At 46.9% G+C, this 27,795-nt stretch overlaps 1 protein-coding gene and 1 non-coding gene across 5 annotated transcripts in view; both read left to right on the top strand.

Moving 5' to 3' along the window:
* Positions 1–27,407, top strand: part of LOC149325275 (uncharacterized) — a 45,695-nt gene extending 18,288 nt beyond the window's left edge. The window contains exons 2-9 of one of the 4 annotated variants that reach the window (XR_016286426.1): positions 1,126–1,342; positions 2,457–2,698; positions 5,090–5,261; positions 7,906–8,101; positions 9,854–9,967; positions 11,645–11,779; positions 13,562–13,894; positions 23,143–27,407. Coding sequence is in view for 3 of the 4 variants with exons in the window: in XM_089563903.1 (XP_089420029.1) it covers positions 1,126–1,342; positions 2,457–2,698; positions 5,090–5,261; positions 7,906–8,101; positions 9,854–9,967; positions 11,645–11,779; positions 13,562–13,844 (1,359 nt within the window). In the remaining variant the exon portion in view is untranslated. Of the gene's footprint in view, positions 1–1,125; positions 1,343–2,456; positions 2,699–5,089; positions 5,262–7,905; positions 8,102–9,853; positions 9,968–11,644; positions 11,780–13,561; positions 14,512–23,142 lie in introns of those variants that run through there. The other 3 variants (XM_089563904.1, XM_089563903.1, XM_089563905.1) reach the window with 3 other exon arrangements.
* Positions 266–339, top strand: TRNAT-AGU (transfer RNA threonine (anticodon AGU)). The gene has a single exon. It is a non-coding gene; the product is annotated as a tRNA-Thr (tRNA).
* Positions 27,408–27,795: the final 388 nt, after the last annotated feature.

The raw sequence follows: 27,795 nt of genomic DNA, 5'->3' as shown, positions 1-27,795 counted from the left end.
GTATGTGAATCAATGACATTCTTTTCTTAAAGGTGCACTAAAGAGGAATCTGAAACAGTCTTTTTACTGTGGGAACTCAATCTACAGCTACAAAGCAAATCTTTCCTTTGTAGCCGTATGGCTGCTCTGAGGTGGATGCAAATGAGTAATTACTCCCTTATTAGAAATCTACTCCACTTTGGGGGATTGCCCTAAACATTTGACCAACACTGTTCCCACTTCGAGTTGTTGATCAATTCGCTCTCGCCCTACCATAAGCTTGCCGTCCCGGTTAGCTCAGTTGGTAGAGCGACTGCTCCAGTGAAGCGGTGGTCCTGGGTTCGAACCCCGGACCAGGACCAATTTTTCTTTAACTACGAAGTTTCTGTGAAAGCTCCCTTGTAGCCGTATGGCTGCGCTTGGATGGATGCAAATGAGTAATTACTTCCTTATTACTGATTCAGCGAGCACAGTTCCGTAGTTAAAAAAGAGATCAGCATAAAGCATCTTATCACATGTGTCATGTCTGACGAGGTGTCTCAAGATCACGGCATTTTGCTGATGATATCCGCACAGTATGATTCTAATCACAAGCTTAATCACAAGCTTTTGCTGATAGGCCCCCTTGGTCTTCTCTGTGTTTTTACTAGTGCGGATGTGCAATTTGATGTGAGCAAAAATGAACACGTACTAACTCGCTCAAATTTCTGCTTTACTAAATGTGTACCCCTTTTTTTTTTTAAGAATCAGTGGTCAGAATAGCATGAAAGTGATCTCGTTAAATTTTTAGAGCCATTCTGAGCGCAATTTTGCCATTTTTAAGCATGTGAGACACTCATACAGCTTGTGCCTTATAAGAGGTTAAGTGACAGGAGGTGATATAAACACATGGCATGGCACCACTGCTTGCTAAGAACTGTACTTGCCAGGAAATCTCACTAGAAAGTGGTGTATCTCATGATGTTTTTGTTTTTCATCATGATTTACTATTATGCACAACTTGCTCTATGTACAATTTTGATTGGGAGCCAAAGTGTTCACATTAACGAAGAATGCCTGCTAAGACATGCACCTTGCACTAGGCGCACAGGCAAAGTCGCCCCCTTGATGTCGATTGGTTGCAATTCCCTCTGTGACTCCTCACAGCTGTCGGCGGCTGGCTGCCCGATGGAGGCTGATGGCCGCAGCCGCATCCCAAGCCTGCTGAGGCGCAGCGCCTCAGTGCGCGTCCGAGGTGAACGCCACCCAGCGGCTGCCACCTCCTGCTGCAACCACCCAGCGGCTGACGCCGACTCCATGGGTGGCAGTACAGCCAGCCTGGCCTCCTGCGGCTCGGCCACTCACCGGCCGTCCACCCAGCCTGGTGAGCCTGCCTCAATTGTCCGGTGTCTGGTGGTTGAAGGAGATCACAGTTGTGGCTGTAATCATTCCAGCTGCAAAACACTGAATCGAAAGTCGGTTTTTTATGAAGGTTAGGTTAATTCATGCGAGCAACTGGCATGTGTTGTTGGCGATTTCTGTTTGGAACTCATTGCCCTCTGACATCAAATCATCCTGCACCTCGCATTCATTTCATCAATCATTGAAGGAGCATTTACTGTTTGCCTTGTCATGGAAAATATTTCCAGCTTCTAGACTTGGCCGTATTGTATTGTTCTTGCAGGATGAAGCTGTTTGCATGTTTCAAATCTCCCGCCATTTTGTGTCATTTGTTGCATGCTTGAAAGGTGGTGCTTCCAAGTGTTTTTTTGTTGTTGTTGTCAGTAAAGCGGCCATGTGGTCTAATTCCAGCTTTTGAACTCTTTGACTTGCTCTTTTTGGACTGACTTGTGCACGAATGAATGACAATAAAAATATGACATCCAAAGCATAGTGCAAGAGTCTGGTAGTTTAACACTAGGGATGGTAGGCTGTGGCGATAACGTATTGGTCTAATGCAGCGGCCAGCGAAGCTGGTCTGTTTGCGCCACCATGGGCTCAGATTCCGCTCACGCCCAATTCTCTTTTTGTTACATCACTTCCCGATGATATGTGACATCGGATTATACCAATGAAGCCGATGAGCTCCGTTTCCTATCAGATAAAATCAGGTGGTCTGACTGGGGCAAAACTCACAGTCCAGCAAATTGTCAAGACACCCATAGCCAGTAATGTAAACTACATTCAAGTTGCAAATTTCTAGATGGTTGATAAACCATCTAGAAGTGAAATTAGTGGAATAGATGCAGCAGCGAAAATATATAGCTATAATAGCCTGAGATATAAATCAAGGCTAAAACAAGCAAAATATTTCTGCATCTATGAAGTTAACTGTGATGCTAGGTGACAGTTTTTATGTTTGGCTCATCACTTTTGTCTTCATCAGTAAACCTCCACAAAATGGCCACAGATCGAGGTTAGGTTGCGAAGCATTGCTTCGCAGCTGGTGTGATCAAGGAGCTTTGATAGCAGTGGAGTGTGTGCCTGCTTTGTCGCAGTGGCGCCCCCTGTGGAGACGGCCGTGTCGTGCCACCGTCGGGGCAGCTGCCGCTCAGTGCTACACTGCCAGAGGCCTGTGGAGACGGACACCTACCTGACACCCACGCAGCGCAAAGACCGTGAGCTGCGCCAGCTAAGGGCTGCCCTCGCCCGGGCCACCAGTGAGGCCCGGCTGCGCGACGAGCGCCTGCACCAACTCACCGTACAGCTGCAGGCCCTGCAGGCTGGATCCCTCCCACAGGCAAGGCACCCACCTATCGGACACCTTGGTACTGGAGAGGGTTTCCAATGGGAGACAGTCGCACTGTGCTTGGAGCTAAGAATTAAGATGACTGCACACTTGCTGCATCTCTAACAGTGCTACCTGTAATAGCCTAGTTCTCCCAGCTTCATGTTATCGTTGACGTCGTCCATCCACTAGCCCAATTCAACATCACAAGGATAAACCGCTATATGCTATATGCATCACATGTGACGTGCTAGAGACTGTAGAGCATGTTTTAGCGGCATGCCTAGCATATGCACGAGAAAGACTCATGCTAGCATCTGTTTTGAAGTCTTTTGACACCAGGCCCCTCTCAGGGGATTTGATCCTCGGCACTTGACCGGATAGTTCGAAAATTCATGCTTTTTAAGCGATACGAGCCTTGACTCGCGTTTATAATGTTGGCAAGTGAGCCTTGTCTTTTATCATCTGCCTCCTCCCAGCATCATCATCCCCCATCGTGACCCTCTTTTTTCTCCTCTTCCCGTTCCCCAGAGCAGAGTAGCAGGGCAGATGTCCATTTTTCAGGCCAACCTCTCTGCCTTTCCCGTCAGTAAATCCTCCCTCCTGATGGCTTTACCTTACAGCTGAGGACAACAGCACAAATGCTGAACTTGCGACTCGCCACACGTGCAAGTCCAGTCTTAGTCCTGTCTGTGCTCCTTCTTCACCTCTTGCAAATATTTTGTCGGCTGGGATTCGAGTTCAACCATGTACCCATGTACCATATAACCGTGTATACCCATGCAACCATGACCCAGATCTTTGCATTTCTACCTCCCAAAGTGGATGTGAGCACCTTAAATTAAGCCCGGTTGTCCGGTTTGCCGTTTCTCCAGCAGCAAAGCACAGCATAGGAGGCCTGCAGTTCATCGCATCAGGTATCGCCTGTGCATCTATGTCACGCAACATTTTCAATCATTGTGCTTCCTCTGATCTGCGTATCATCTACTATGCATACAGTTGGCCTGGCACAAAGCACCGCAGAGATAGTGAAAGAGCCCGGAGATTGACATGGGTAGGCAGAAGGCTGCCACCAGAGTGTCCCTCTTGTCATCTGGCTGAGCAGTAGTTATTGCTGATGTCTCGTGTGTGCTCCTGTTAGCAATGCCTCCTTCATACTGCCACGTGCCTGGCCCCATGTGACCTCCGTGCAGGGGAAGAGTGCTCATGCTAAATATGGCTCCGTAATTAGAAATCATTCTTGGCTTCACCTCTGCATCTGCCTGCATGTTTGTGTTGGATTGTGACAGCATCCATGAAGAATGCAGTCCCTGCGTTCTTACAGTCCTTTACATTCTTCAGTCCCGTCATCTAAAGAAACACGACATTCGTATTGCCCATACTGACTATATTTGTAGCCATCATTAGTATAACTGTGCCACTGCGTCCAGTGCGTCATTTGTGTTTGCCACTTCAGGAGCGTATTGAACAAGAGCTGCTTATCAGCATGTGCGACAAGCATATCCAACCTGTGTGCAACAGTTCTTGTTCCTTTTCCATCTTCTTGTGCCTGTCATCAGGCTGTCTGTCTAAACGATAAATAACAGTTATACCAGTCCACTGAACTCTCCTTCATTCTCGTGGCAAGCACTGACACGCTTGTCTCTAACATATTTCGGATGTGGCTGACATAGCTATTCACTCTGCATTTGACCTGAGCTAGAGTGCGGAGGGATGTTTGCTAGATGGAATGCGGCTGCATGAATTGTGCCACCGTTTTTCATAAATTTAGAAAAATTATCAAGTATCCATTATATCTCATTGTGAACTACATACGTGTAAACAATTGGTTAAATGGTTACCCTTGTGGTTGCGTGAATTTCAGTGACAAATGACTGACGTCATGAATAACGTCGCTGTGTTTGTACCAACGAACGATTGGCATTCTAGCCAGTCGGTGGTGTGGTGTGTTGTCATGCGTGACATCACTCTGCTGTGACGAATCAGCATTGCATACTGTCTTTGATGTTACCCATGACGTCACTCTTTTCTGGCCATTCACTGTGGTGGGTTGTCGTGATGTCAGTGCGTTTTTGTGCTATTTTGACCAATCAGTGTGGCACATTGCACCTGGCGTGCTACACCGTTAGTGATGCCTCATAAGCAGGATATGTGACCTTAATGCCTATCGCTGTAAAATTAAAGAATCGAAGGAACTTTTTTTCTCTTCATGAAGGAAATGGGGAAACGAGAAAAGTAAATGGTTGGCGCACTAGTTGTAAGCACAGTGGCTGTGATCCTCCATTAGTGTGTGTGGCTGCCTTCACCCTTTTCACCCTCGAGTCGCTGCACTGTGAAACTGCGGAAGAGTTTCTGAAAGGCACTGCAGAGAGCAAGGGGTGACTGAGTCGGCGGGCAATGCAGGGCCAGGACGGTGTTGCCAGCAGTGCAGAGGAGCGTGGAGCGGAGGCGACCTCCCTGGGCGACAGCGGCATCAGCAGTGACGTGCTGCCCTCGAGGACAGAGAGCGTGCCCGAGGAACCCGAACCAGCTGAAGGGGAAGAGCACGATGGGCCGTGCCCAGCCGAGGCTGCTGGTGAGGGGCCACCCTTGGACCTGAGTGGGCCTGGGGTCCAGTTTGTAGGCCACTCTTGGGGGGCAGAAACATGGAGGCTAGCAAAGAGGGTTCAGCTTAAGTTCAGGACAACATAGCGAGCTATGGACAGAAAAATGATACGTGTAACATTAAGAGATTGCATGCGGGCAGAGTGGGTGAGAGAACAAATGCGGGTGAATGACATCCTAGTCGAAATCAAGAGGAAGAAGTGGGCTTGGGCAGGGCATGTAATGCGAAGGCAAGATAACCGCTGGTCCTTAAGGGGAACGGAGTGGATTCCAAGAGAAGGCAAGCATAGCAGGGGGCGGCAGAAAGTTAGTTGGGCGGATGAGATCAAGAAGTCTGCGGGGATACGGTGGCCACAACTGGCAAAGGACAGGGTTAAATGGGAGAGACATGGGAGAGGCCTTTGCCCTGCAGTGGGCGTAGTCAGGCTGATGATGATGATGATAATACTCATATGCTACCAGTATGCATTATAATATCCTACTGCAAAGCCAAGTAGTGTTAGAAATTTTGTTCTGTGTTTCATGTGCAGTGAGTGGTTTGTGTTCATTTTCTCTAATTGGGAAGGTGGTTTCACACATAGCTTCGCTTAGCATCTGACACGGCACACGCATCATATTACCAGCCTCGAAAAGCTACCAGATGTTGTAATTATGCCAATGTGCTACCACATATGTATGGTTGGTCGGCATGACCTACCATACACACACGTTTGAAATGTACCATTCTCTGCTGGCCATGGTAGTTAGCGAGTAGACAAACAGTTCTCTGGTTCTCTGAATATTTTTCATCTGATAGCGAACAGGAATTCAAGAGTGCAGACATATTGTTGCACCCTGCTAGTTTGATTTCAAGACTTGTGTTCTATTGCTTAAGCTGACTATTAGCCCTTTGTAGGACAGCGGGACTCATGTTGTCCCACTCGCTTCAAGTGCTGGAAAACGGACAACAGTGCACCTATGTGCACGTGCTGAATACTACCCAACTATAATAAGAACAAACGCTTTTCTGTTTCGCTAATAGGCTTCCTTGGTCTTCTCTGTGTTTTTACAAGTGCAGATGTGCAGTTTGATGTGAGCAAAAATGAACACGTACTAACTTGCCCAAATTTCTGCTTTACTAAACTTGTACCCCCTTTTTTCTGAAGAATCAGTGGTCAAAACAGCTTGAAAGTGATGTCGTTAAATTCATAGAGCCATTCTGATTGCAATTTTACCATTTTTAAGCATGTGAGACGTGCATACAGCTTGTGCATTATTAGGGGTTAAGTGACAGGAGATAATATGTGACCGCATGGCATGTCACCACTGCTTGCTAAGTACTGTGCCTGCCGGGAAATCTCACTTAAAGGTGGTGTTGAATAAAAGACACACTGTGACCATCTCCAAGAACAGGGATCTTTAAAAGCTATATTTCAAACGATATTAAAGAACATACTGACACCATTGTGCTTGATTTGTTTTCAGTGTGTACACATCACTGGCCCAATGCAATCCTTTGTGTAACTTGCAGGCTACCCTCGGTAACCTTTCGGAAAGAGGCTATGCTGTTGTGCTCTTTGATAAGCTTGGCACCCGCACCTAACGGCCAAAATATTCAAACCAGAAAATAGTTCAGCACCACTCAATTTTTTCATGTAGAGGGCAGTCTACATTTGCTACAGGACAGTGCATATATGGCAGACTTGACATGGTGTCTGCACTTGTGGAGCCCGTTTATAGTGTGCATGCACGCAGAAAAAACAGGAGTTACGGGACATAGCCGTGCTCAGTGCTACGGGGAGCCATCTTAGCTACCCTGAAAGTTAAACTTCTGGTTCGAACACAGGGCTCGGTGTGTGGTAGCCCACATCGACTCCTTTCAGGAATGAGCTCGCTGGCTGACATCTGGTTGCCAGCGGGCCATCAAAGCTCAGTGCATCAAAGAAGTCCCTCGGGTGCAATGGTAGTTACTCCAGCGACAGAGCTTGCTCCCAGTCAAAACAGAGGTTTTTCAGGTGCATAGTTTCTCACCTTTCCATAGCTCGCTGGGTTGTCCTTAACTTAAGCTGAACCCTCTTCGTTGGCCTCCACGTTTCTGCCCCATAGGTTGAGTACCGGTAAGATACATACGTTAGGATAGGTACGTTAGGAGATCGGAAGCAGGCGGACTGGGTGAGAGAACAAATGCGGGTCAATGACGTCCTAGCCAAAATCAAGAGGAAGAAGTGGGCTTTTTGCAGGGCACATAATGCGAAGGCAAGGCAACCGCTGGTCCTTAGGGGTAACGGAGTGGATTCCAAGAGAAGGCATGCGTAGCGGGGTCGGCAGAAAGTTAGGTGGGCGGATGAGATTAACAAGTTTGCGGGGATACGGTGGCCACAGCTGGCGAAGGACAGGGTTAATTGGAGAGACATGGGAGAGGCGTTTGCCCTGCAGTGGGTGTAGTCAGGCTGATGATGATGATGATGAGTTTCTCACATGACTGCCAAAATGTTTCAAAGTGCCGCTCCTTTGGGGCTGCCAGTCGATCGGACGCATTCGCTGAGGCGGGCACATTACCGTTCCAGTGTGAATTCCAGGATGGGAGATTAACTTGAACCCATGATGATGATAAGTGTGCTGTGGCATGGCTGCAGGGCTGCCTGAGTCGCACGAGCTGCCCGTGTCTGAGGAGTCGGACGACTCCACGGAGTCCTTTCCCGAGGAGGGGACCCGGCGGCGCTCGTCGGGCAGCAGCTCGGAGACGCTGCGGCGCAAGTACCGCCAGCTGAAGCACCGCTATGAGCAACGCACCGAGAGCCTGCTGCAGATGCTGGGAGACCTCAACACCAAGTGAGCCCCACTGCCAACCCCCCTGTAACGTTGGGGCTAGAAAAAGTGAGAGAAATAACAGTGCCCCGCCCGCGCCACTCCAGCCCCAGTGAAGTGGGAAAGAGAGGTTAGAGACGCATTGCCTCTGGTTCTTACTTTCCTTTAGTCTGAAAGCAACTTTTTAACTGCCCTGGAAAACTCTTGTACCAATACCACAATATCTGTAAATAAATAGAAAAGAGGCCTGTGAAAAGCGTAAGCAATGTATATGTATAACCCATTCTTACTCTGTACTGTGCGATGTCAGTGCATGTTAAAGAACCCCAGGTGGTCGAAATTTCCGGGGCCTCCACTACGGCATCCCTCATAGCCTGAATCGCTTTGGGTCATTAAACCCCCATAAACCATAAACCATTCTTACTGCAGGCTTGGTACTGAGGCTGCTGAAGTACGCTGTACTCCTTGACAATTTTTTCTGGCTATGGAACGAAAGCTATCAAGCCGGAACACGCCCCTTTTTCCTGTGTAGTTCATGCTTGCAGTTGTTAGTTTTCTCCTAAGGCATTGTCAATATTGGTTATTCATGGCATATTTCTAATGCAACTACCAACTAGTACCACCGTTGGAAAGTTAAGAGAATAGTCTTCTTAATCACAACAAATGTGCTAGGCACCTGCTGTTAGGAGAAGCTTCCATAGATGGCACTAGCTACACCAGCGACGCATGAAGCTACCACAGAGAGAGCTATGTGTCAGGCGGCCAGGTGCACCATCTTACGGTTGAACTATTTGGCGGAATGACGCAGTTATGTATGCTCTGTTCCTGTAGCTGTAACCTTCCCTTCATTGCCAAGAAGAGCTGTCTTCGAGTGTCGACGCATCCGACGTGCAGCATGATAGCGTAATGATAAGTGGTTGACGGTATTGTTCATTGGCGGAGCTCTGTAGCAGTTTTAACGCAATAGCGTTAAGGAGCTCATGTCGCAGAAAAGCCGGCATGGTCATTGGTGTTTGGCGTCATTGAGCGTGAGCGAAAAATCCATGAAAAATCTCCAGATGAGCAACCTGGAGGCAGGTAGCTAGCCATTTAGGTCACGTGACCTTGCGGTGTCAGTGCAACCTGCCCACTGGAACGTGAGCAAAATTACCACCGTGGCAGTTGGCAGTTAAATTAATGATTCATCATGAGAGGTTGCTCCAGAAGAGATATCTGGGTTCAGCAAGCCCCACCAGGTGGCAGCATTTGCCGTCTCAGTGCAGTGGCGCATCGCTTAACTGCTGCACCACTGTGCCAGGCGTGGTCTGAGGACTCCCAGGGATCCATGAATGTAAAGTGTAGAGAATGCTCAATTCCACTTTTATGGGCATTAACCCACTGACACTGTTGTGTAACGCCCTTAAGGCGGAGTGTTAAGTGTCCCTTACAATTTCTGAAAAGCCTTAAGGTTTGCACAAACCCTGTCAAGATCTTTTGCTGAAGCTTCATTATAGTCCGCTGCAAATCACACTGAAGGCACAGCTGGAGAAAATGGGAGAAGGTGAGGGGGACGCTGTTCTGTGTTGCCCTATATTCTTTGCCAAGCATGGAACCTCCTGCCTTCATTTGCTGCAGTGCTTGCTGGTCACATTTTGTTTCTTTCGTTCTCCATATGATGAAGCAGCCATTTTTCTTTTCTACGTTGCTTTTGTTTACCCTTTGTTGTTGCTAGTTCTTCTGCGTGTACATGCTGCATGCTGAGACGTCTACTGCTCCCGTTGCATGGCGATGTTGAAGCAGCCCCATGGTGGAGAGACCTCCGCCGTGCGACACACGTGGCCCGCCGACATCCCGTCACGCAGATGCATTGTGGCAGCACGTGTCCACTTGCCAGTCGACTCATGTCACCAGGTGCTTTTTCTTTCCCCCTGAAACACTTGGGCTGAATTGAGCATGAATTTGGGCTAGTTGGTGTGTTACGTATAAAATGAGTGAAAAAAAGGTGGGTCAGTAGTAGCACCCTCATTTGTGAGTAGCGTTCGTGTTCTCTGCATCTCTTCTTCTAATTTTTTTTTCATGCCAATTTTACTTTTACGCTGTGTGCTGCACCTCCTGCATTGTGCAGCTACTAGTTGTGGTCTTGTACCTCTGTTCGTACCAGCCTCGCTCTCAGCTGGGGGTTCAGTAGCAGAGCAACGTTCAGTGTCTAGAGGTCTGGGCTTTAAAGGGACACTGAGGAGAGCTTTATTAATATTTTTTTTATAGTAAAATCCGATGGTGCGGCATTTCATGGCTTTGTTGCCACTTGGCCGGCAGCGAAAGATGCCTTTATTTCTAAGAAATTTGGATTCAAAGTTGAAAAAGTTTTTCCCGCCGCTCTGATTCAAACTTGGGATTCTCCTATGACGACACAGGACTAAGTGACGTGAAACATGACGTGCACATGACGTAACGCAGACTCTGTGATTTCTGGCTTCCAGCAGTGCGGTCCAGCAGTGCGGCTTAGCAGCAGCTGAAAAGAAAGCTACCGCCGGCCGCACGTTGAAGGCATCTATTGGCTATTGCGGCCGTCGCTTCGTTTACAATTGCACCGGCGTTTTGCCAGCGTTATAATAGATCCCGTTCTCGAAGTCGTCAACGAAGTTCTCGCAAATAGACACCTTTAGCATACCGTGTACCTTGTTACCATTAGCGGAATACCGGGAGCCCGCATACCGCTGTGAGCATGCAGGCGCTGATTGGTCCCGGTGCTGCAGGAGCACGCGTAGCTGTCGAGTACGTGGCACCATCTGGCGACGTCAAGAAGATTTGCGCTTGCATTTGCGGCGCCTCAGTGATTCGTGGCTTCTCGTTTCCCAGTGTCACTGGAAGCATTGGTTCTAGCAACACTGTTTTGTCCTATGACGTCACCACGCTTGTACTTGCGAGTTTGGCCTGTGGCGGCGATACCTGTATTTTGGTTCTTGCTCTTTTCTACGTTACAAGAGCTTTGTTGTCAGTACGAGTGGCGTTTTTGTAATCAGGAGCTGGTATTCTGTTGATGCAAGTCAACTTCAATTTCTCCTCAGTGTCCCTTTAATTACCTTGCCTAGTGTAGCCTAGCAGGGTGTACCCAAGGTAGCGTAGAATCCTGATAAAGCAAATGGTTTGGTTCTAACATGCTTTTCACCATGCACATGGTGATGGTGCCTTGCGAGCAGTCATCATTAATTGTCGCTTAGGCACACATGGCAATGGCTGCAGCGCGCATCTCTCTTGCCTTTCATGTCGTACTTTCTACTCTCCCTTTTTTATGTGCATGTGGTGGTGGTAGTGGCCCAGTTGGTGCTACTATTAAACAGGCCTTCATCCATCCTACAGACGACCGACACAAAAGCCTAGAATGTGTGAGCCATGCTGCTGTGACTGCAAAAGCATGAAGGGTGCACCATACCATTGGCAGGGGTTAAATGTGCTCTGTATAATTGCTAGGACAGGATATGGTCTTTTTTTCTTCTTAAGCTTCAACTCACGGGAGATGTCGGGCTTTAGGTCTGAGTGTTTTGTTTGTTTCTTCTCTTAATTCCTCACGCGATGTACCCTTGCCAGGTACCTGGAGCTTCGGCCGGCGTACGAGAGCACCCAGGAGCGCCTGCGGCACCTGGAGCGGGAGCTGTCAGAGGCACGTGCCGAGATTGAAAAGCAGGAGCGCTGGCACAGCGAGATGTACCTCAAGATGTACAGGTGAGCCTACTCACTCACCCGTTGTGAAACTTCACATTCAGAATCAGTCTGCGGACCCTTCACCTTGCGAGGGCTCGAGGTTGAGGTTTTGTGCTGGTTTCTAGACAGGCTAGCCAACACCACCTAGACTTGCTGGTCTTCCGTCTTGACATCATGCAAGTGACTGTGCATGTGGGAGGCCTCTGTCTGCGTGTGTGCCTAAGGCAGGCTACATCACCCCATTTGACTGTAAAATATTTTGCTGTATTGCCGTGTGCACCTGGGAGAGAAGGAAGGTTGGGCAGAACCTTCTCTCACTTCTAGGTGCTGTTGGCCTACCGTTGCAATGAAGCTTGCACCAATAGCTCCACAGTAGTGGCACTCTTGTGTAAGTGCTGGTAAAATCACCATCCGTGGTTGAGTTTCCTGTTTACGTCCATTAACTGTTCGTACAAGCAGTGAGCAATGGTTGCAGCTGTCATTGTCATCATTTGAGGTCAAGTTCAGGGTCATAAAAGAATACAAGCAGATGCCAAGAAGTCTGCCTCGACAGCAACCATTTCCCTCACTGGAAGGCCATGTACTGCATGTGCTCGTGTGGCACATGCAGTACCTGCGCATGCTGTCCTGTTCAGGACTGTAGGCTGAGGTATTCTTCATGGCACATGAATCGGTGTGCCATCTGCAAGCAGCACAGCAAAATATGCAGTCTGGCAGCAGTGTTGGATAGCGGCTGACAAGTCTGCGTTACGTCTCAAAGATGTCATCATGTCTCTCTCCTTTCGATACTTTATCTTGTGGCAATCTGGGCTGAAGACTTGTTCAGAACCGTTTATTTCGAGCTGCGAACAGCAGAATCCTTTAATGAGGTAAAATTAAATTTCAGTAATGCTGCAGTTTGGTCTGGTTGGTTTGCCATTTCCTAATGAATTTCAGCGCTCCAGACAACATAGTGGCGCAAGACAGATAGATGCGGACAAATACTTTTCTCCTGGTATTTGTCTCGTGTCCTTGTGTTTTTCAGTGCTATGTTCTTCATAAAAAAAATTGGCTGGGGTTTAGCTGTGGTTAAGCCTGGAGTATCGCGAAAGCAACATGTGCGCGTAGCCATATATTGTTGCGTGAGCTACATTGCCCACAGTCTCGCCATTTCACATGCTCTTGCAGGACCATACTGCGCATATGCGAGGAGCAAGTGAGGTCACTGGTGCCTGGCCACATGTGCTCCCCTTCCTTTCCTTAAAATGATTGGAGTGTAAAACGTGGTCAACGCCAAGGCCAATGAACACAAGGAACTCCGACACCCTATGGCTGCAATGCATGCATGTCTGCAACGCATGCAACGCACACCTGTCCCTACCCCTACCTAGCACAAAGCATGGTTGGGGTGTCCACTGTTCCAAGAGGGCAGTTATGCGCCTTCCCTCTGGTTCAGGAGTGCACTGAGATGTGGACACCTCGCCCTCACCTCACGCTATGCTACGTATATCCTGCCATAGCAGAGCTGAGCTACTGCCAATTTTATATACACCACGAACAATCGCTACTGAGCATCAGAAAGGGAGAGAGAGAGAGAGAAGGAGACTGGGGAGGCGATGGAAAGTGCAGGGTGGCTCCGGCGCCGTGTGATGTCACCGGCTCCTCGCGTATGGGCAGCTTGGCCTTTCCAGAGCTCCGTGAAATGGCTTGGCGACTAGCGTAGTGTTGCTTTCACAGCAAAATTTCGAATGTGATCTCATATGGCCATTTGCAAGCGTGCTCTGCCAAGGGGGGACGGCAGCTCACGTCGGCCTTTGTTCACAGGAAGGGCCAGGAAGCAGCAAAGTTTGAGCGCAACGAGGAACTGCAGCACCGCGCGGAGGCCGCCAGCTCCGCGCTGCCGGCCGGGGGGGCGTTCCGCGGCAGCCCCGGCACTGAGCGGCAGGCGGAGTACACGCTGCGCTTCCTCAAGGACGCCGTGTTCTACTTCCTGACGGACCGGTCTGACTGCCGAGGACACCTGAGCGCCATCCAGTCCATCCTGGGCTTCTCGGAAGCTGAGCGCGCTGCCGTCGCAAAGGCCTGGCGACACCGGGGGCGCCTTTAAAGCACCACACTGGAGCAACCAAAGGCTTGACTTGTTCAACTTTGTTCACGGTCTTTTTCTCTTTTATTTTGTCGAGCCAGGGATATAGTCCAGATTTTTTTTGGGGGCGACTGGGGAGAGAATGACTTAAGGTTAGGCTGTGTTGGACAGCTCTGAGGGTTGACCTCAAGCTGTCAGGGGTTGTTCGGAACAGGCTAATTATCTTACTGTAGACTGTAAGGAAGGTTTTGGCGTGGGAGCATAGCAGCACAGAGTGGGCACCCTTGCCTCCCTGGCAATCTCGAAGTATCGAGGGTTCCTTCAAAAGGGCATATCAGAGAGTTGCTTCGTCGATATGCCATTGCTTCCAGCACTGTGATCACTACTTCCTCCTTCTGCTGTGGTGAAGGACGTCAACCATGTGGCTCGGACCTGTTCTTGCGGAGGCTGCCAGAAAGAGTTGAGAACTGGTTCCGCCTATTATTTACTCACTCGCAAGATTTATATTGATGGCACTCATATTTCACTGAGAGGCAGCTCTTTTTCACAAGCTTTGGGAGTGGTGCATAATGCGTAGTAAAATGGTTCTTGAGGCTACGTGCCTTGTAGAATAAATCAACAGCCACAGAAACCAAGGGGCACAGGGAATTTTTTTTTTTTTTAATTTATTTATTTTGTGGTATTGATCAATTTAGAATATTACTGAACATGTCATCGCTTAAAGCTAATTGATTAGAAAAGCAGAAGAAAAAACAACCACTGCCGCCGGTGGGATCCGAACCCACGACCTCCGAATTACGCGTCCGGTGCTCTACCTCTGAGCTACGGCGACGGCTGTCAAATCTTCTGCTTTCGGGGGTATTTATGTTTACAAGTAACCTAACCTTGAGAGTGTTCATCAGCGCCACCCACGTTCATAAGCGGCGGACGTAGAACGTCCTGAGTAACCGTAGGTAGTGACGTAGAACGTCATCGAACGGAGAGGGTGGAAGCTGCGTGAGAACCCTCTTATGCTTCCTATGGAGTCAAGGCTGCCAGAACCGAGGCCCTCGCTAAGCAATTAAGCAAACAAGGGAAGGGGAATGAGGGGCTCGTTATAAATATGAAAGAAGCCAACAGCCACAGAAACCAAGGGGCACAGGGAATTTTTTTTTTTTTTAATTTATTTATTTTGTGGTATTGATCAATTTAGAATATTACTGAACATGTCATCGCTTAAAGCTAATTGATTAGAAAAGCAGAAGAAAAAACAACCACTGCCGCCGGTGGGATCCGAACCCACGACCTCCGAATTACGCGTCCGGTGCTCTACCTCTGAGCTACGGCGACGGCTGTCAAATCTTCTGCTTTCGGGGGTATTTATGTTTACAAGTAACCTAACCTTGAGAGTGTTCATCAGCGCCACCCACGTTCATAAGCGGCGGACGTAGAACGTCCTGAGTAACCGTAGGTAGTGACGTAGAACGTCATCGAACGGAGAGGGTGGAAGCTGCGTGAGAACCCTCAGAGAACCCTCAATACCACAAAATAAATAAATTAAAAAAAAAAAAAAATTCCCTGTGCCCCTTGGTTTCTGTGGCTGTTGGCTTCTTTCATATTTATAACGAGCCCCTCATTCCCCTTCCCTTGTTTGCTTAATTGCTTAGCGAGGGCCTCGGTTCTGGCAGCCTTGACTCCATAGGAAGCATAAGAGGGTTCTCACGCAGCTTCCACCCTCTCCGTTCGATGACGTTCTACGTCACTACCTACGGTTACTCAGGACGTTCTACGTCCGCCGCTTATGAACGTGGGTGGCGCTGATGAACACTCTCAAGGTTAGGTTACTTGTAAACATAAATACCCCCGAAAGCAGAAGATTTGACAGCCGTCGCCGTAGCTCAGAGGTAGAGCACCGGACGCGTAATTCGGAGGTCGTGGGTTCGGATCCCACCGGCGGCAGTGGTTGTTTTTTCTTCTGCTTTTCTAATCAATTAGCTTTAAGCGATGACATGTTCAGTAATATTCTAAATTGATCAATACCACAAAATAAATAAATTAAAAAAAAAAAAAATTCCCTGTGCCCCTTGGTTTCTGTGGCTGTTGGCTTCTTTCATATTTATAACGAGCCCCTCATTCCCCTTCCCTTGTTTGCTTAATTGCTTAGCGAGGGCCTCGGTTCTGGCAGCCTTGACTCCATAGGAAGCATAAGAGGGTTCTCACGCAGCTTCCACCCTCTCCGTTCGATGACGTTCTACGTCACTACCTACGGTTACTCAGGACGTTCTACGTCCGCCGCTTATGAACGTGGGTGGCGCTGATGAACACTCTCAAGGTTAGGTTACTTGTAAACATAAATACCCCCGAAAGCAGAAGATTTGACAGCCGTCGCCGTAGCTCAGAGGTAGAGCACCGGACGCGTAATTCGGAGGTCGTGGGTTCGGATCCCACCGGCGGCAGTGGTTGTTTTTTCTTCTGCTTTTCTAATCAATTAGCTTTAAGCGATGACATGTTCAGTAATATTCTAAATTGATCAATACCACAAAATAAATAAATTAAAAAAAAAAAAAATTCCCTGTGCCCCTTGGTTTCTGTGGCTGTTGGCTTCTTTCATATTTATAACGAGCCCCTCATTCCCCTTCCCTTGTTTGCTTAATTGCTTAGCGAGGGCCTCGGTTCTGGCAGCCTTGACTCCATAGGAAGCATAAGAGGGTTCTCACGCAGCTTCCACCCTCTCCGTTCGATGACGTTCTACGTCACTACCTACGGTTACTCAGGACGTTCTACGTCCGCCGCTTATGAACGTGGGTGGCGCTGATGAACACTCTCAAGGTTAGGTTACTTGTAAACATAAATACCCCCGAAAGCAGAAGATTTGACAGCCGTCGCCGTAGCTCAGAGGTAGAGCACCGGACGCGTAATTCGGAGGTCGTGGGTTCGGATCCCACCGGCGGCAGTGGTTGTTTTTTCTTCTGCTTTTCTAATCAATTAGCTTTAAGCGATGACATGTTCAGTAATATTCTAAATTGATCAATACCACAAAATAAATAAATTAAAAAAAAAAAAAAATTCCCTGTGCCCCTTGGTTTCTGTGGCTGTTGGCTTCTTTCATATTTATAACGAGCCCCTCATTCCCCTTCCCTTGTTTGCTTAATTGCTTAGCGAGGGCCTCGGTTCTGGCAGCCTTGACTCCATAGGAAGCATAAGAGGGTTCTCACGCAGCTTCCACCCTCTCCGTTCGATGACGTTCTACGTCACTACCTACGGTTACTCAGGACGTTCTACGTCCGCCGCTTATGAACGTGGGTGGCGCTGATGAACACTCTCAAGGTTAGGTTACTTGTAAACATAAATACCCCCGAAAGCAGAAGATTTGACAGCCGTCGCCGTAGCTCAGAGGTAGAGCACCGGACGCGTAATTCGGAGGTCGTGGGTTCGGATCCCACCGGCGGCAGTGGTTGTTTTTTCTTCTGCTTTTCTAATCAATTAGCTTTAAGCGATGACATGTTCAGTAATATTCTAAATTGATCAATACCACAAAATAAATAAATTAAAAAAAAAAAAATTCCCTGTGCCCCTTGGTTTCTGTGGCTGTTGGCTTCTTTCATATTTATAACGAGCCCCTCATTCCCCTTCCCTTGTTTGCTTAATTGCTTAGCGAGGGCCTCGGTTCTGGCAGCCTTGACTCCATAGGAAGCATAAGAGGGTTCTCACGCAGCTTCCACCCTCTCCGTTCGATGACGTTCTACGTCACTACCTACGGTTACTCAGGACGTTCTACGTCCGCCGCTTATGAACGTGGGTGGCGCTGATGAACACTCTCAAGGTTAGGTTACTTGTAAACATAAATACCCCCGAAAGCAGAAGATTTGACAGCCGTCGCCGTAGCTCAGAGGTAGAGCACCGGACGCGTAATTCGGAGGTCGTGGGTTCGGATCCCACCGGCGGCAGTGGTTGTTTTTTCTTCTGCTTTTCTAATCAATTAGCTTTAAGCGATGACATGTTCAGTAATATTCTAAATTGATCAATACCACAAAATAAATAAATTAAAAAAAAAAAAAAAAATTCCCTGTGCCCCTTGGTTTCTGTGGCTGTTGGCTTCTTTCATATTTATAACGAGCCCCTCATTCCCCTTCCCTTGTTTGCTTAATTGTAGAATAAATGCAAGCCATCGACAGATGCGACTTGCAGGATATGTAAAAAAATTTTTTTGTTGCGCAATCATGCAGGTCATTTGTTTGAACTTTCTGCAGGTATGTGGAGACATGCATAGTACATCCTCTGGTGTATTTACCCCAGGCGAGTGGGTCATGAAGCAGAGTTGCTGGGAAAAAATTTGGTTTCTGTGAGCCCCCATCCTATAAACTTTTGGTGGCAACTGTACATAGATTGTCTCAGTGCCCGTGCATGGAAGCACTTGACTGCTGTTCTCGCTTTCATGTGGAGGCTTTGCACAATTGTTACTGCTGTATGCTTTTATTGTTTATAAAGTTGCTAGCTAAGTGCTCTGGATACTTTTCAAAAACTTCAAGCTTTGCACCGATTGTGAAATGTTGAGGTTCGTCTCTGGCAATATTTGCTGCAGCTTATATGCAACTGCCTTGATCTGTCAGCTGTGCCTATGTAACTGTCTGCTTCAGAAGCACAAGTTACAGAGGTTGTTCAGACCCTCGCATAATTGGATGCCTGGCGTGGCCGATTCTTGTGGCTCGCATTTTGTTTGGGGCAGTCAGAGAGACTACCTTGTATTTTTCTTCCGCTCTGCGGTGCTTGGTGGAGGATTTGAGTGGGGGAATGACTCGGAGGTGCTGATGTCTCAGAAAGGCCTTCCAACACTAATTGTGGCTGAATTGGACTCCGAATGTCATGTGGCCATCGAGATAAAAGTCGCCGGGAAGGCAAAAAGTGTGCTGACGGGGGCACAGAGACCTAAGTTTGTCACCTGAAAGAACTCCCAGCACAAGCAACTGTGTTGCTCCCAGTTTGGCTTAAGGAGGTTTCCTTCTCATAGCCTCAGTCCCTTTGGGACGTTAAACCCCAACAAACCAAGCTTCTTTCACTCTCCCAGTGTTCAACTTTGCAAAGGCAATGACAGTTGTGTGCCTACGCATGTACAGCGTTGTGTATTTTTATAGTGCAGACTTTTAAGACTTTTCCCGCCTCAACCATTAGCTCGTTGGCGGTCAAACTTCACTCAGAGTTTGTATATGGCAATAACCTCTGTCAGTACTTGCAAGGTTCAGCTGCGCATGGTGCAAAACCGTGATCATCAGCGCCTAGATCGATGAACTGAAAGCCTCCAGCGCTGGGTTCGGTGGCGATAGCTCCATCAAGGGTCCCAGGCACCTTGCAGTGTTTGCCTCGGTGCCTTTTATATCGTGATGGTTCCCTCTGCAGACTACAGGTGGCGCCACCACCACTCTGTTTCAAGGGGGCACTCCTATATTCCATCCATCCATGAAAAACAACATTGGTGGCTTTCGGTTCCTCAGTCTCAGCGCAGATGATTACGGGTTTGCATCATGCGCGGCTGGACTAGGTAAACTGCCGTTGTCAAACTTACTACGAGACAAACGTTGCGATATTCAAGCTCGTATTCAAGCTCGATGCGATATTCAAGCTCGTATTCAAGCTCGATGCACAGTTTCTCCAGCAGACGAGCCAGCGGTTGAGATGGAAAAATTTTTTAAGGTCTTCATGATAAAGATAGACAATACTTTATCAACAGATTGTATTCCTTCCATAGCTTCTTGCGTGCTGTTTCTCCTTCGTGCACAAGTAGAAAGGCAGCCAGCATCCATGCTGGCATCTCTTTGTGTTACTTGTTTACACAGTGCTTGCCTAAGGTGCACATGGGAATTCAGTAGAGCTGAGTAGAGTAAAGAATAATATAAGTATTAACAAATGCCCATTAATATATACTTTTTAATATTCCCAGTACACTAAGAATTTAGCCCATCGTAAGGTGCGCGAGAAAAATATCTCACATGAGACGTCCACTGCTGGAAACTCCTCCAAAGGGCTTAATTTCTACTGCCGGGATCTTGGTTTCTAAAACAAATTAAGGTACTAAATACCTGGACGTTGGTGTTAAAAGCAGTGCTAAAATTGTTGTTATATCCTGTTTTGTGTAATCTCCAAACAAAGCAAACGTGCTGATTTTGCATGGGGGAGGCTAGAGGGGTACCCTCTTTTGTTACCCACTAGAACCCAAATGCAGTGGGCAGCTGATTTCGGGCAGGCTCCTCACAGTGACGGTGTTGCGATGCAAGACCTTGCCTCTCCAAATGCTAGCTAATTAGGTCATCAGCAGTGCTCTTTGTAGATGTCATATTTCACTGTCGTTAGCATGGGAATAGAGGTCCTATGTTGAATGCCGTATAGTTAAACTTCATTGCGGAGAGGTGGTACTGTTTTTTCCCTCCACGCGCGAAGGCATAGCCAACGCTGCATTGGTCTCCGGTGTGCCTGGACAGATGTCCCTTTTGTCGGGCAGCAGAGGGCAGCACTGCTTGGTTGGAGGAGCTAGTTTTCTTGCATTTCCTCTGTTTCTGTTGACTATTGAGAACAGATCTGTATTTTATCCTGGCAGAACAGGTTTATGAAACTTGGCTTTCAGCCTTGCTGTCTGGTTGAATGTCCCTGAGCGAGGCATGATTGAAACGGGTAATTTTTGTCGCATAGCATTCCTCTCGGCTTCGTAGGCAGCAGCGCGAGACTGTCCATGCGGTGCTATGCAGTCTGCCTAGAGTTCTTCCGTGTGCTTGATGTGCGAGAGTTGGGTTTCGACACGCTCACTGTGATAGCGCTGGCCACAGGGTGCTCTTTCTTTACAGCTGTGCTTTTTATTCCCTCGAACCCAAATGAATGGTGAAGAGACACGCCCTTCCATTAGAGAAATCAAGGGACGCCATCTATTGGGCAATTCGTGACCTCTCTCTTTGCCTCTGTCTTCCGATTGTGTTTGGTGGTACGTATGTGCAAGTTGTGGGGATGTAAATGCGTGTGGTCTGTTTATCATTGTGCTCTACGTCCATGACCACCTGGCGAGGTCCTTTTAGGTGAGCTTTTGGATGACCACCCCCCAATTACGACGTTAGCAAATTGAGTGACTATTGCTAGAATTCCATCGTTGCTACCGCAGCCGCATTTATGATTTATGGTCGTGGCACTTTCTAGTGAAAGTGATGTCCAGGAGAGGTGCCACATTCAAGGCCACCTTTTCTTTTCTTTTTTTTTTTGTTGGAGATCACCGTCAGTTGGACACATCATATGTCTTTTCATTGTGCATGTAGGTGTGTTTGTAGAGGGTTGCTGGAATGGAAATAAGGCTGATAAAGCCAGTTGATTGATTTACCACTGCAAAGCAGCAAGAAGATGTTAATCATGGTCAGCAGTTCAGATTGCGATTCTACTCACCTTCAATGTTTATATATATATATATATATATAGTAGCAGGTGTTATCGTTCAATGGGCCAGGAAGATTTGTAGAATGAAGGGTTCACAACAGTCCAATTATCTTTGTTTATTACCAACAGTTTCGGACGGAGGACTGTCCCTCATCGAGGTATACAGACGAATACCACACAATGCGTATACAGGGTATACAGACGTCTGTATACCCTGATGAAGGACAGTCCTCCGTCTGAAACTGTTGGTAATAAACTAAGATAATCGGACTGTTGTAAACCCTTAATTCTATATATATATATATATGCCTTGATGCCTCTGGGAGCGTGGTGACAGTGTGTTGTCTGCTGCTGTGTAGTGCAGTTATGAGAGCAGCCACCCACAAAAGCCGAGTTTTCCTTTTTCATACAACACTCAAACTCTTTCTCTGTTGATTTTTGCTTGGGAAGTGCAAACCTAGAAACATAGCGAAGTTAAACTGAGAGGCCAGCTGTACGTTACATCGACACGCTTCCATGGGGTCTGCTCTTGAAACTTTTTTACTATAAGCTGCACCACGAGGAAGTTGACGCTCTAGTTTCTACACGTCGGCTCCTTTCATGCTCAGATGCAGCTGCTTTGAGGCCTGTTTGGACCTCCCTACTGACATATCAGACAGCCACAGTGGTGGAGCTTCTGTTTTGCATGCTCACTGCTTTAAGGCTGCTAGTGGCCGGAACTTGCAAGGGTTGTGGGGCAAAGGGTCGGCGGTTCATAGCTAGCAAAAGGTGTTGAGTAGACCTTTGGATATTGAAACAGTGCAAATGAAAGAAATGGTATGCGTCATTCTGGTGTGCAGTACCGTTAAATATGTTTCTTTTGTACAGCTTGAAAGTGTGGTCCAGTACAGACTACCTCTGGTAATGCTGGAACTCGTGCTAGGCTCAGCATCGGTGCTGTGCTGAGCACCTGTGCATCATGTTTGTTTTCAGCGTAAGGCAGTAAAATTTTGCATGCTTTTCTTTTCCAACAAGCCTGCAGCTGTGACGGGTGAAATGCAACATATGCTGTGTACCGGTACGCTGCGTGCACATTTTGTCAAGCTGATTGTCACATGATGTGTTCACTACTATAGACTCCTTTTTGGTGCTTTTATGCTCATGGCCTCCTGTGCCCGACCTTGTGGTGCTTTCGGTGTGCACCACAACTGGTTTATGGAACAATTTCCAGTTGGTTCCAGTTGGAACCAAGTGGAACCAGTTGGTTCCAACTGGAACCAACTGGAAATTGTTCCATAAGCCAGTTGAGCTGGGAAAGACTTTCACCAGGCCTGTCAATGGGCCTCTGTGCTTTCGATACTATGAAAAGCACATCCAGATGCCTCGAGGCTGTGGAGAACCTCTTGGGAATGGTGTGTTGAACTGGGCGGCATTTAACATGACCTGCTCATCATATGTTAGCATTGTTCCTGCTTAGCATGTTTGCTCCATTCTCTATGTGAGTCAGCCAAGACAGCAGGGTTTGTTTATGCTTTAGGCTGCTCATGAGCAGCGTTGTCAGTGGCTGCAAAAGGTGCAGCAGGGGGACTAAAAAAAACCAACGAATGCAGTGCAAGGTTCCTCTGCACCGTTTATCTTTCACTCTTTAGCTTCCGATGTAGATGTGGCCCATAAACCGCCTGAAATGGATGCTCCCACACCATGCAGTCGCCTTCCCACTTCATAGAAAAGCTACACGAGACAGCACGCCGTAGGTGTGAATTGGTGTTGCTGTGTCTGCGGGTCAATGCTGCTGTGGCAGTTTGCAACCAGTCTTGTGAGCAGCTGACGTTTTTCTTTCAACTTTTCGTTTTTCGTTTGTTGCTTCCCTGGCTGACTGTGCGGTCTGTGCTCCAGGCTAGTATTTTCTATATGGGTGCAACCATTATGTGTGCCTTGTGTTTTGCTCTTGCAGCGAGAGTTGTTCAGCAGCGAGTGTCTTGCAAGCGCAGCTTTGCACTGGCCTTGGCATCTTGGCGATTGATTACGATCATCCTGTGGACATTCACACTACCTGACGTCACTTGGGAGTGACACGCTTTCCATGTGGTGCAGATGAATGGCCTGGCCGCGTCTAAGCTACTGTGACATTTTCTTGTGTCTGCTATCTTCGCAGAAGACTTGTGTGGTGGCAAAACACTTCTTCCTCGAGCAGGCCACAATGTGTGCTGTCTGATCTGAGCTCCTCCTTGAGTGACATGTCAGTGCCTGCAAGGTGCTAGGATATTGTAGTGGATATTGTAGATGTGGGCGTAAAGTTCGCACCTTTACGCATTGTATGGCTGTAGCTTCTTGTGATTCTGGGCCGTTTATCTGTGATGTAAAAATGGTCGATTTCTGTATGTATGCTGTGGAGGCGTGTGGCACACAGCACGGCTGCTAGTACTAGCTGGCAGTTTTATCAAAGTCTTTTTATTTAGTTATTACATTTTAAATGCCTCTGCTTGGGTTGCCTTCCATTGTTGATTCAGTTCAGCTTCTTTGGGGGTCGGGCAGCACATTTTGAACAATCCATGCTTCCTTTTATCTAGTTAAACTGGTACAGAAGTAGTATGTATACTTATAAATGCACACACACATATATATATATATATATATATAGACAGCATTTGTAGTTTAGCGTTTCTTCTTAAGAGTGGGCTACATTCAGCTTGGTCAAAGACTGCATTGCAGTGGCCTGCCTTCATTATACACTACTTTTTTTCAAGACGAAATAGGTGTTGCAATGTGAACTATGGAATGAACTCTGCAAGAGAGAGACGTTCAGCACTCAAGGCACTAACTACTAACTGCATAACATCTCTTATAACGCTTCCGCACCTGTATCATGTGACCTCACATGCATCCATCCAACAGACCTGCTTCTTAAGAAGGCAGGTCAAAGCTGTGTTTCACGCTTTCCTCACAAAGTAGTCCTTTAGGATGCTTTGCTCCATTCCCTCATTGGTACACTTGTGTGGTTACTTGTGGTAGAGGTGCAAAAGAGTTATAGAAAAAAAGGAGGTAGAGGAGACATTCGGTAGCTAGCGCCTTTTGTGTTTACGCGCGTCTTTTACATAGTCCATGCCCTTGTACGCTCTGCAACTCTAATTTCATCAGCCATGCATCAAGTAGCCCACATCAAGGTTCTGCTTTTATTTTGTGCAATGCTCTGTTGTTCCCACTCGATGGTGCATGCCTACACCTGCTAAGAATCAAAGTGAATGTGATAAATAAGGAACAGGGACATGCAGTTGACTTTCATTAATCTGAGCCTTGCAGAGACAGTCATGCCAAGTGTGATTTAAAGGTGGACTAGGATCTACATGTATACTACTAGTATAGCACAGACGATCTTGGAATGTCAGAACTCTGACATTCTCTCTCTCTGTGAGCCTGGTTGGTATTGTTTTCTTGCACAAAGAGCCATTCTCATAACTTAAAGTGCAGCTCTCGCATCAGCTGAGGCACTCCTGGGCATCCTTGCCATAATCATATACATATAGTTGTTGTCTGAATAAAATCATGCTGTATAGAGGGAACTCATGCTGTATAGAGGGGAGAAGCTACAGCTTTATGAAACTGCATTAATTCAAAGAAGGTGCATGGAAGCTTGGGGCCTGTTTGATAGCTGTCAGTCATCTGATGCTTCAGTTAGAATACATGTACCCCTTTTACCTCGTCTGCAAAGTCGATAGTTCTTGTAATCGGGAATCAACTCACTGGAAGTGGTCTCTAGTTCGAATCATCTGGCATGTTCTAAGTTAAAATTAACAGGCTTTTTCCTCGTCCACGAAAAAACATGGGCACTCATTAGCATTCTTGAATGCAGTCAGATTGAAAAGCGAATAAACCAGCCTCAGATTAACAGGAGTCAGCTGCATGTGGTTATTGAGCGAACACCTCAGTTGCAGTTGCTTGGGTGACTTCGTGCTAGGCCTAGATGATTGAGTGCTGGGCATGCCACATATCCCTTCTGTCATGTCAGGGTTCTCCCCACGTTCCTGCTGTAGTCACATTATTTATTCTGTGCTTTCGTTTATCATTTTATTTTCCCTGTGAGGTGGTTTGCGGAAGCATGATCACTTGGCACGTGTAGTTCTGTGTGCGAGCGTTGCTGTTGCATTTGCATCGCAAAACTCATCTCTATTGAATGCACCATTCATGCATAGTGATAAGGAGATTACAGCTGCTTACTTGCCCAGCCAACCAAGTGATATCTTTTGGACATCCACATGATATTGACCTGAAGATATCAAATGTCCACAGGGTGTCCATGGATGCCCATATGATGTTATGTGGACATCTCCTGGACACTCGTTTTGACAAGGATGGACATCCACAGAATGTCCAAGGGACACCCTCAGAGATGATGAGAGGATATCCTGTCAACATCCTCAAGACACACTTCAAGCCTCCTTGCAATGTCCTACTGACATCTGCTTTCTGTCTTCTCGATGCCCTCCAGATGTCTAGATTGATCGTTGTCGCCCACAGAATGCACAGATGACAGTGTTTTCTGCTGGACTGCACATGTTGCCTTTCCAGCTTTAAGTACTCATACCCTGCCACCCTTGACCAGATGAGAAGACAGCTGCTTCAATGTGCTGCTAAGGAAATGGGAGCGTAGTGGTCAACTGCAGCACTGGCAACACATACTTGCCTCATCCATAGCCTAGCGAGAAATCAAGATTGTGGGGATTCTGTTTTGTAGGCATTGGGCGTAAAGTATATTACAGTTGGATACAACAACTCTGCAGTGTTGTATACAACTTAACTCTGCAGTGAACCTTTGCCCACTTTCAGGACCACCACACATACTTCCTCCTTCTCAAAAAAAAGTAGTCCGTTGTTAAAGTTTCTCTTGTTACCTAAAAAAGGAGCTATCTACGAGACAAAATTTTGTGCTCGAGAATTTTAATGCCTCTAGCTTGTTTGATATAGTTAAACATTAAGGAGCTGACTTCATTTACTGTTGTGATTGGTCAGCAGAGTTATACAGGACGCTGCTGACTGCACCCATTGTTGCCAACTGCTGTTTATTTAAGTTGTATACTACTATGGAAAAAAGGCTTTTCAACATGCCTTAAGGGACTGTAGGCACCGAATTCTTTCTTCCACGTTTTCTTATTTCAAATTATGTGTTGCACATTATTCACGTGAGTCACCCTGTGATATTCGCCTAGAATTGCTAAATAATTTTTCAGTTGACTTTCTTTTTGGGGCTGTTTCGGTTTCGTCAACCGAACCATGGCTGTGACATGTAGGTGGTCTTCAGGTCATGTGAGGCACGAGAAAAACTGCTGTATAACTGCCGATACATCATTTGTTGTCAGTCCATTTCTTGAAGCAAGCTGATTTAAGTGTAGTAGGGAATTAGAATTATGTATCAGCCTAAAAGCCAACTACAAATTACAGCAGTAAACCCAATTACAATAAACCCAAAACCGAAACAGCATGTAAAATAGAAATTAAATTATAAATTATTTAGCGGTTGTAGGCGAATACCACATGGTGATCCATGTGTTCTAATGTCTAACGAAAATGCATCATTTGAAATGAAACGCAGAGTTAAAATGAGGTGTCCTTAGTCTTTTAAAATTTACTAAAGAAAGAACAGAAAGGTGTGGCTTACTATGACTGTGCTTAAAAGTTTGAAATCGTGCATATCATTTGGTGGTGCTTTCATGCAATCATATTGACCCATTTTCCTCTCCCTGTGTATACCTTAGAGATTTCATATTTTTCATTTTCGCTGCCTGTGATTTCGAGCATTGGCAGTGTGTGGCAGCCCACCTTGATCAAGTACCAGTCCAGCTCTTCCCATTCAGCACAAGCCTACACCGCTCGTTGATTCCTTGCTGCATGTAGTCACATATTTTTCCTTTTTATAGCCTGTGGTATGCTACACTTTTTGGCCTGCATTTCATGGGGCACGTGATATTTTTATCCGGTTATCTGTGGCAGGATTTGCCTCTGTTGTTTCATTTCCGTGTGTGTATTTTGCATCTGCACTTTATCCTTGATTTTGTATGCGAGTGTTTTCAGTTGCACTGCTGCTTATATGACTCCAGACGGTGCATATTCTGTCTAAATTTAGCAGCTTTTTCTGTGGTGCGCTGCTATGAGGGTGGCACTGAAGTAAATGTACCTTTATGTGTTCACATGAAAATAAATTACATCATACTTAAGACTTCAAAACTGTATCTGGTGATTTATTTGGCTGCAAACTGCACTGCGAGGTAGGCACAAAACAGTACAAATGCAGAGGGGTGTAACTGTCTCTTCTGAAGAAGTGCTGTGATGCGATTGGTCAAAGTTACTTTTGGAGCAGCAAATTGCCTATTCAGAGCAGGTTTGTGTGTGTGCATGCAACTTTGTATACCAGGTTTCCCAGCTAAATGTTATCAAGCTTTTATTTTAAAAAACACATGTCCTAGCCACGTGAAACCAACTGAGGGTTGTTTACAGTCGCGTGACCTAGTCTGCAGTAATTTTTCATTCTTCAAACTTAGGCCTAATCAGCTAACTTTTTAATCATTGACTTCAGCTACATACCATTGCTGTAAAGTTTTTTTGCCAGCCAGCC

Source organism: Amblyomma mixtum, chromosome 10 (assembly GCF_055824585.1).
Source record: "Amblyomma mixtum isolate Tamu chromosome 10, ASM5582458v1, whole genome shotgun sequence".
In the NCBI taxonomy this organism is placed as follows: Eukaryota; Metazoa; Arthropoda; class Arachnida; order Ixodida; family Ixodidae; genus Amblyomma; species Amblyomma mixtum.
Note: the sequence above shows the minus strand (reverse complement) of the source record. Positions and strands in the feature narration are given on the sequence as shown.